Raw genomic sequence first — 8,691 nt, forward strand, 5'->3', positions numbered from 1 at the left:
TAATGAAAGGATAAATCTCAAAGAATATTTTAATATTTTCTGGCATCTAGCCTGGGCAATAACTTCTAATAGAGACTACACAGTCTACCAAAGTAATTAGTAAGACTGTATGACTGGCTACTAATTCAGGAAACAGCAGTTACTGTAAAACTTAAGTTGTAATTAATAGCCTTCTGAAGATAAACCAAAGCAGTCTTACTATCAGATACTACAAACACCACAAATCAGAAATTAAACTGCTCAAGACTTGAATACAAGCAGCAAGACCTAACACACATGCTCAGTTGTAGGCAGAAAAGGTTACCTGAACTTTGATAGTTGAAAAGATCTGATTTGCTTTGGCAGTACGTTTACTGAGCAGCTAGGTGTTTCCTGGGGTTTATTTCAGGTTTTTTTCTTACTGAACCAAATGATCTGCACGCTAATGAAGAACCTTATCCAAGTAATCAAATGGGCAGTTAAGTGCCATACCACTGTTGAGCTACTGTGGAAGGGCCTCACAAAACCCAGTGGACAAAAGGTGACAGATGAGCTTCTGCATATATAAAGGTGGTGAATCTTGGAAAAGCTAAACTATACTTACATGATACTCAACTGAAGCTTGGTAGCTACAGCTCACAAGAGAGATCTTTTATCACCAGTCATGATTCTCTTAAATATCTGCTCAATGCAAGCAGCAGCTGCCAGAAATATTGGGCACCACTAGGAATAACAGGATTAAGAAGCCCACAGAGGGCATCATTTTGACTCTCCATAAACCCCTCATGTACCCAGGTATTCAGTACTAGGTGAGGTTTTTGCATCCACATTTCACTGAGGACTCAGTGGAGTTAAGAGAAAGCACAGAGAAGGAAGACTAATATAATAAGGGAATAAAGCAGCTGCTTTAGGAGACTGACAAGGCTGACACTAATCTGGGAAAGAGAAGGCTGAGGGGCTATATGATCAAAGTGCAAAGATTCAGGAAGGCAGTGGATAAGGTGAATGATTGACTGTTAATCACCAAATGCCACAACAGAGGGCACTCACTGAAACTAGTCAGATATTGGTTTAAAACATAAAAAAAGTGCTTCTTTAAGCTGCAAGTAGCAAAATTTTGTGGTTTTCCACTTGAGATTAGTGATGAAGACTGTGACAACAGATTTGAAGACAGATTACACAAGTTCCCTGGCAAACAGACACTAAAGGAAAGACAATGTTGAAGTATACATCACCTCTCACAACTGCAGATGACAGAGAGTATAAGAATGGACACCAGGAACAGCTAGACCTGCATGCAGCCCACAGGCAGCAATGCCTGTTCCCCCAGCCTGCACCAGCACACTGGGCTTTGCATTTTGTGATTTTTGACTCTGTAGCAAATTTTTATGTATGGTCTCAAGGAAAAGTGAACAAGTCATCTCCCTATCACTGACTGCAGGCAGTAGAAGCAAAATTATTTAGGACTATCAAAGATCATCTAAGTCGAACCCCATTGCCACTAAACCAGATTGCTCAAAGCTCTGTCCAGCCTGGCCTTGAACATTTCCAACAACGGGGCATCCACAACTTCTCTGGGAAACCTGCTCCAGTGTCTCACTACCAGCATCATAAAAAATGTCTTCCTTATATCCAACCTAAATCTACACATCCTGTTTAAAACCATTGCCCTTGTCCAGTTACTAGAGGCCCTGGTAAAAGTCCCTTTTTAGCATTCTTATAAGCCTCTTCAAAGGCCGCAATAAGGTCTCCCCAGGGACCTTAGCTACACATAAGTTACCTAAGCATATGCAAGTATTTGCAATTAGAATAGTAGCTCCGCAACCCCTATAAATCCTTTAAAACTGGTGAAGTTACAAATTAAAATTGGTCACCAGAGAAATATATGGCAAGTTTACCACTTCAACACAAAACAAAGAAAACCAAGACTTACTGGAAAGATACTTCCATCACTGAAAATCCTGTTGAATACTCCATGACAGGAGGACCATCCACCCTTTCCCTAAAATCCTGAGTGAAACCAAGTGCTGAGGCAAAACTTATGTAAGCATCAGAAAGAGGTGTCATGCCCTGTCAGTTAAGCTACTTAAAATTGCCAGTGAGGTGAAGTGGAACCAAAGCCTGAAAAAATCCCTTGGATCTGTATACACTTCATAAGCAGTCAGCAGCATAAGAAGGACTCCAAGTTCAAGATACACAGCAGGCATCAGAAGTCTCAAAACTAAAAGGTAACATCTGTTTACTATATAAGTAATTCATCAAACCAGACAGATGTCTAAAGAGATGTCCCTTCAAAGAATGATCTTCATGTACTTGATGCTTCAACATCCAGAAGAGATTTTCCATGAATAATGGAATTAAATATAATTTTGAGCAATAAGGGAGTGGCCAACTAAAAGGATAGGATGATCCAGTCCAAAGCAGCTCTTGTTACAAGAACTAAACCACAGCTGAGCCCCTCACCAACACAAGACAGAATTTCAGCTATCCCTCTACACAAAATAATAAGGAAGGAAGCCCTTTACCCTGAGGAGCAGGCAGGTAAGTCAAAGGCACACAAGTCTTCCTGCTTTCAGTTAAGTAACAAAAAAGAGGTAATTGCAGGGAAAGCCCTGTTCAGTCTCATGCTGAAGACTGGCTGGGAAATCAGCAGGACACACACAAGGCTTTTTTGTGAATGCATAATCCAAAACCATTCAAATATTGAAAGCCTCAAACACAAGCAAATATTCATGGAGATCGCAAAAGCCATGTCAACAAAGACAACCCTACTGGAAAAGCTCTAGAGGTATCTGAATTTACAAACAGGCTGCGGCAGAGTGAGGCACAGAAACCTCCGAGTTTCTTCACCACAGTTACCCTTTGCTGAAGTCATAAGTAAATGAGACCAAGACTCCATACTTGAGGCTTGTGGCAACATTTACAAGTGTTTTTGGTGGTGTAGCAAAACTGAAACATCAAAGCTAACTCAAACAGCTACCAACAGCATTCTGAGACTTCCGTGTTAGAGTTTTGTCACCATATGCAAGTAGCAAAAAACAGTGACTCCATACACTAAAAGCTTTGATAAGCAATTATATGATCTCAGTATTATCAATCTTGACTGTAAGCTGCAATTTGGAAATTAAAATACTAGAAACTTCACAGAGCACTACTACATGTTCACTGTAAAGACATAAAAGCTCTGACAAAAAGCAGCAAAAAATGTCTTAAAAATCAATATTCTGGAAATCAGTATTCTGGAAATGCATTTCCTCAGCCAGCTGTCCTCATATAACACTACATTTCTTTTCTACAATACTGCATCTTCTGTCACAAGTACCCTCCTTTGCTTGCTCTATGCTTTCCTCATTCTACATCATATCTTCAGCAGATCCATGTTCACCTCCTGGGTGAATGCTTTCTTTAACCTTCCTGGAACCTGGAAAAGTATTTCCTGAACATGACTGCTTGAAAGGTTTGGCTCAGTTACTGTCCTTGTGTACAGTTTAGAAAGAAAAGCTGGGAGGTAGAAACTTCAAAGTACAGAAGCTTACAGTATAGGACACAGTCAACCTGCAACCTTTTCTCAGCATGCAACTCGGATAGTCACAACATATAAAACTGACACTTTATTCTCTTCCCCTTTGTCCTCTCTTACGGGGACACTAAACCACTTTTTCATTGCTCTTAACCATACTCTTTAGTTCCACATGTTCACAGCCCTTACAAAATAAATATGTGTTCCACAAATCTTAACACACACTATCCGTAATTTCCACAAAGCCCTGTTTTCACTCATACGTCATTGATACAGAATAAGGTTCAAAAATATATCGGCAGAATTAAGTTTAAAGAAACTGACTTGGGTAAAAATATATTTTGTGAGGGGTTTTTTTCTCTCCAAACAGTTACCTTGCATCAACACAGAATATGCTTAGATGACAAACAGCACAGAAAGGCATTCATTAGCACATCACAATGGCTTTCCAGCATTCCAGCACTTCAAGAGGCTAATGAATCCAGTATTACTACTACAAAATACAGTTTGCTACAGACTAGCTAATACAGTCTGGTATAGAAAAGGCACATATGTCTCAGCTAGTCAAAGAAGAGGAAAGCACAGGAAAACAGTCACTGAAAAACACAATCAGACACCAAATACAAATATTCTCTAATTCTCAAATATAAATATACAATTTCAAACTCATCATGTACCCCTCTTTCCACCCTGATTTTAGAAGCAAGTATGAAATACCTTGGACTTTCAATTAAGTTCTAAGTCCTATTATTTTCTCAGCTTTCAGGTTTCTTGCCATTAAAAGAGATCACTTCAAGTTGTCAAAAACCAAGTCAAGTATTACTCCAGACTACTGAACTATCTCAACTCTGCTGGTGTGAAAACAATTTAACTGAATATTAAAAAAACAATGTCAAAAACAAAAAAGTTTTGGAATTGTGTGCAGCTGGTCCCAACATTGAGTTTCAGAAGAAAACTTACAGCTAACAAAAAACCCCACACTCTGGAAAGGCAAGGCCTTTGTATGTTTGATTTGGATAGTATTTACCCACTGTCCTTTATTTGCTTTTAACTGCTCAGCTTAGAAAGGTCTCTCACACACTTCCATTGTCTGTTGGCTGAAACCAAGTGGTAGTAAATGTCTTTCTGACATTAATCTGTAGGCATGGAAATGACATATTTCAAAATCAACATTATGGAGGGACTCTTCATCAGGGACTGTAGTGAGAGGACAAGGGGTAACGGGTTCAAACTTAAACAGGGGAAGTTTAGTTTGGATATAAGGAAGAAATTCTTTACTGAGAGGGTGGTGAGGCACTGGAATGGGTTGCCCAGGGAGGCTGTGAATGCTCCATCCTTGGCGGTGTTCAAGGCCAGGTTGGATGAGGCCTTGGGTGATATGGTTTAGTGTGGGGTGTCCCTGCCCATGGCAGGGGGGTTGGAACTAGATGATCTCAAGGTCCTTTCTAACCCTAACTATTCTATGATTCTATGATTCTATGTAAGATCAGAAAGGATAGACCATGAAAAGAGAGCTTCTGTTTAAATTCACACCCTGCAGAAGAGTGTCAGTCACTCTTTAAACAGCAGAGCCAGGGACAGATCAATCCAGTATTTGCTTAACTGCTGATAGTTTCTGTCAGACCTTCCAAACTCATACATGTTTTTATACCAGGTCAGACTAATTCGTTACATACATAATCCTTGACCTATTCCTGAAACCCATCAAGTGAGTGTTCTGACAGAGATCTAACTAATAATAAGCTTCTCTGTCAATGACAAAAAAAGGTATAGGCTGTACAAAGGTAAAAGTGGCTGATGCTATTTACTGAACTGTTCACACCTGGTGCAATAAAGAAAGTAAATGAAGATGAATTGCCTAATTTTTGAGGTACATGTTTGCATTTCATTGCTCATCCAAAGCCTAAAGTGCAAATATTTCAAGGAAGACCTTAATGTAATAATGAGCTAGTGACCATTAATGAAAAATTAATGAGGCAACCACCCTTCTTCAACCACAACACCCTTAACTAGTCACAGACATGCTACACAAGCTTCTTACGATTCCACTAACGGGCCTTGATCTTTTCTCACACAACTTACCTTCCAGTATTGGAGAAGAAATCAGTGTTTGCCTCTGTTTCAGTTCTTTATACTTTTGCATTTGCTAATATGAAAACTGTGGTTTTGCTCTATTTACCAGAAACAGGCTGAGGTTACCAGCTTATTTTCAGAGAAGTCATTGGATGGTTAACAACTGGTTTTTGGTTTTTTTTTGTTTGTTTGTTTGGTTTTTTTTTGGGGGGGGGGGGTTTGTTTGTTTGGTTTTTTTTGTTTTGTTTTTTTTTTTACAATAAACAGTCATACACTGAACAGTTTGGCTATATGCTTCTGTTCCTTTATGGGGCCTCCTCAGCCTCCTGCCCATCCATGTCCTTCCAAGGCTCCAAACTTCTCTCAGTCTATCATGTCTTACTTCCTGTTGTTAACCAGACAGTAAACTGCACTGCCCATCTGTTAGTATTACTTAATGCCAACCAAACATAGCAATAATGTACTAATGTGCCACAAAACCACTCCAAATTTAAGCCTTGTCTTCTGGAAAGGTCAGTATCTGCAAATCAGTAGAGTTCATGGAACTCTGATGTAGATTACAATACCTTCAACCTTTATGCTTCTATTGCAAGCCTAGTCTTGCTGAACAGTGAACACTGGAAAAAAAAAAAAGTTCACACTGCTGTGTTTTGTCTCCAGGTCGATGTTTCAGTTTCTGCAGCTGTACATCATTACTGACAACCACTGCATTTCGGTAGAGTGAGCCTAACAGAACTGACTGAGGGAAAGGCACTCTCGTCTGTTACATTATTGATAAGTTCTACACTAACTCACGGATACTTGCTGCTAAATCATCAGAGATACTAAACACTCACAAAACAGAACTCACAGTCACTCCCAGGTTAAACACAAAGAAACAACACATCAATCACAACTTAGCATGATTTTACACGTACCTATCTGACTCATGGATACCTTTTCTTTCCTAAAAGTCCTCAAGAGCTATATTAGCGGCCACATGTCAGATGGGAGTGGGTAACAGATACATAAACAATCCTAAGCAATAGCCCAGCCGGTCAGATGCCGGCATATACCTGTTATACACAGGAACCTTACTTCCTGACAGCTCATCAATTTGGACAAATACTTCACATTCCTCTGCTAATCACAGCTCAAGTCAGCCTTGCTTCCTCAGTGCCTCGTTTGAGGTTTGCATCCGCCTGCGAGACTCAGGCGGCCCCCAGCTGCCTGGCGGGGCCGAGGGGCCCTTCCGCAGTCCCACGGAAGCAGTAACGGCCCAGCATTCCCCTCACCCGCCTCCCCGACCTGCCCTGACCTGGAACCGCCGCCGCCACCACCACCTCCAGGCCCGACACCCAGCTGCCCCCGTCCCACCGCCCAGGCCTCCACAGCCCGCCCCGGCCGCGCAGGCCCCGGCGCGGCCCTTACACGGTGACATGGCCGGAGCCGCGCACCACCACCGGGTCGGGAGAGTACTTGAGGAGCTGCTCCTCTAGCGCCCGCTCCTCGTCCTCCTCCTCCTCGTAGATCTCGTCAAAGTCCGCCATAGCCGGGCCCAGGAGTCCGCTGAAAAGAGAGAGAAGCCGAGGCGGCGCGACAGGGCCAGCCGCGGAGGCCGGCTGGAGGGGGCCTGCGAGGACCCCCCGGTGCCGGGGCGGGCGGCAGCGGAACCCCGGCGAGGCGGCGGCGACAGCAGCGACAGCAACGGCGGCTCCGGGCGAGGAAGCGCCCGTCACCCTCCGCGGGGGGAGGGGGTGAGGGGCGGAGCAGGAACAACAACAACAACATCCGGCCGCGGGCCCTGCCCCGCTCGGCGGGGGGCGGAGCAGGGCCGCGCAGCGCCGCTGCCTCGGCTCGCGGCGCGTTGGCGAAGGGTGGGAGGGGCGGTTGGGCGGTGAGTGCTCGCTGTGTACCCCTGGGGGTCCGGAGCGGCTCTGACCCTCAGTGGTGCGCTGAGAGGGGTGGGTATTGGTTTGTGTGAGCAGGGTGTGCTCTTATCCCGAGTTTTAGCCCCATTTGGGGCACCCGTGGAAGCAACCGAGGGGTTTGGAGGTTTCCGTTAGCTGAGGGGGTGCACGTTGGGCCCTCTGTCTTAGCTCAGCGGGATGTGAGGGAAGCAGCCCTCATACAAGGGCGGCCTGTTCTGAGGAAGGCCGGTGCCAAGTGTTGGCATGTCCCGTGGTGCTGTTAGGGTCTGGGTCTGCCATCTTTCTGGTAGCTTTTGAGCCCTCTATGGAAAGCACTATGCCAAGACTGTGGTTTTCATGGAGTGCAGAGCAGACAAATTGCAGAGGAACAGCCCCATTTAGGGATGTGTATATATATATATGAAAGCTAACTAGAAAACCCTAAAAATGAACGGGAGTCTTGTTCTCTCCTTGCAGTTTTGGTATGTGTCATAACCAAAACCTAAAGCAGAGGCTGGAAAATAACAATGAGCATAATGGCCTTAGCTACAGGTAGGCTGTTTCCTGTTGTGACAACAGTGGAAGGCAGCACCAACATAAGATTTAGCAGCAGCAGGATGGCATTTTAAAAAAGGAGAGCAGATCTTTTTTATTTGACATAGTGGGCTAGTGGATCATGTAGTTGCGGCAGTGTTTAATACATGGATAATGTCAGTTATGAGGTTCAGCCCCAAACAGTCAAGAAACTTTGGTGCTCAATCTTCTTTTCATGAGTGTGAAGAGAGCTCTACTTTCCCTTTTTCTTTCCCAGTGCTTTAATATGTGTATCTTAATTACAGCAGCCCCTTTTTCGGATCATTTTTCCTCTGAAACCTGCAGTTCTTTTTTTCTTGTCTTATGACAGTATATATACTGATCAGCTTATTTTCTGAAAGCCTATGTTGCTGCTTAATCTCTATTACTCGTAAAGAGACTCATGGTGTATTTCTCAGGAATAAAAGGTACACAAAGATGTGATGGTGCTTACTGCTGTATGCAAAACCAGGGTAGAAGCAGTGTGGTTGTGAAACAGTCCATGACACTGTCTTTGCCGTAAAGGAAAAAAGCAGTATCTATTACCATCACGCTGGAAAAGTGTGACAGTATTTCCATCATGAGCTACTTGCAACAGGTTTCATTTCTCAAATAACAATTCTACAGAATAACACAGAATTCCCTTGAGTAATAGTT

General features: G+C 43.3%; 1 protein-coding gene across 3 annotated transcripts in view; it reads right to left on the reverse strand.

Moving 5' to 3' along the window:
- CHIC2 (cysteine rich hydrophobic domain 2) overlaps positions 1 to 7,355 on the reverse strand; it is a 31,367-nt gene extending 24,012 nt beyond the window's left edge. For all 3 annotated transcript variants that reach the window (XM_080629933.1, XM_080629931.1, XM_080629932.1), the window contains exon 1: positions 6,983 to 7,355. In XM_080629933.1, coding sequence (XP_080486059.1) covers positions 6,983 to 7,101 — 119 coding nt within the window. In that variant the 5' untranslated portion in view covers positions 7,102 to 7,355. The remainder of the gene's footprint in view (positions 1 to 6,982) is intronic.
- Between the last annotated feature and the right edge of the window lie 1,336 nt (positions 7,356 to 8,691).

Source organism: Psittacula echo (assembly GCF_963264785.1).
Source record: "Psittacula echo genome assembly, chromosome: 1".
Lineage (NCBI taxonomy): Eukaryota > Metazoa > Chordata > Aves > Psittaciformes > Psittacidae > Psittacula > Psittacula echo.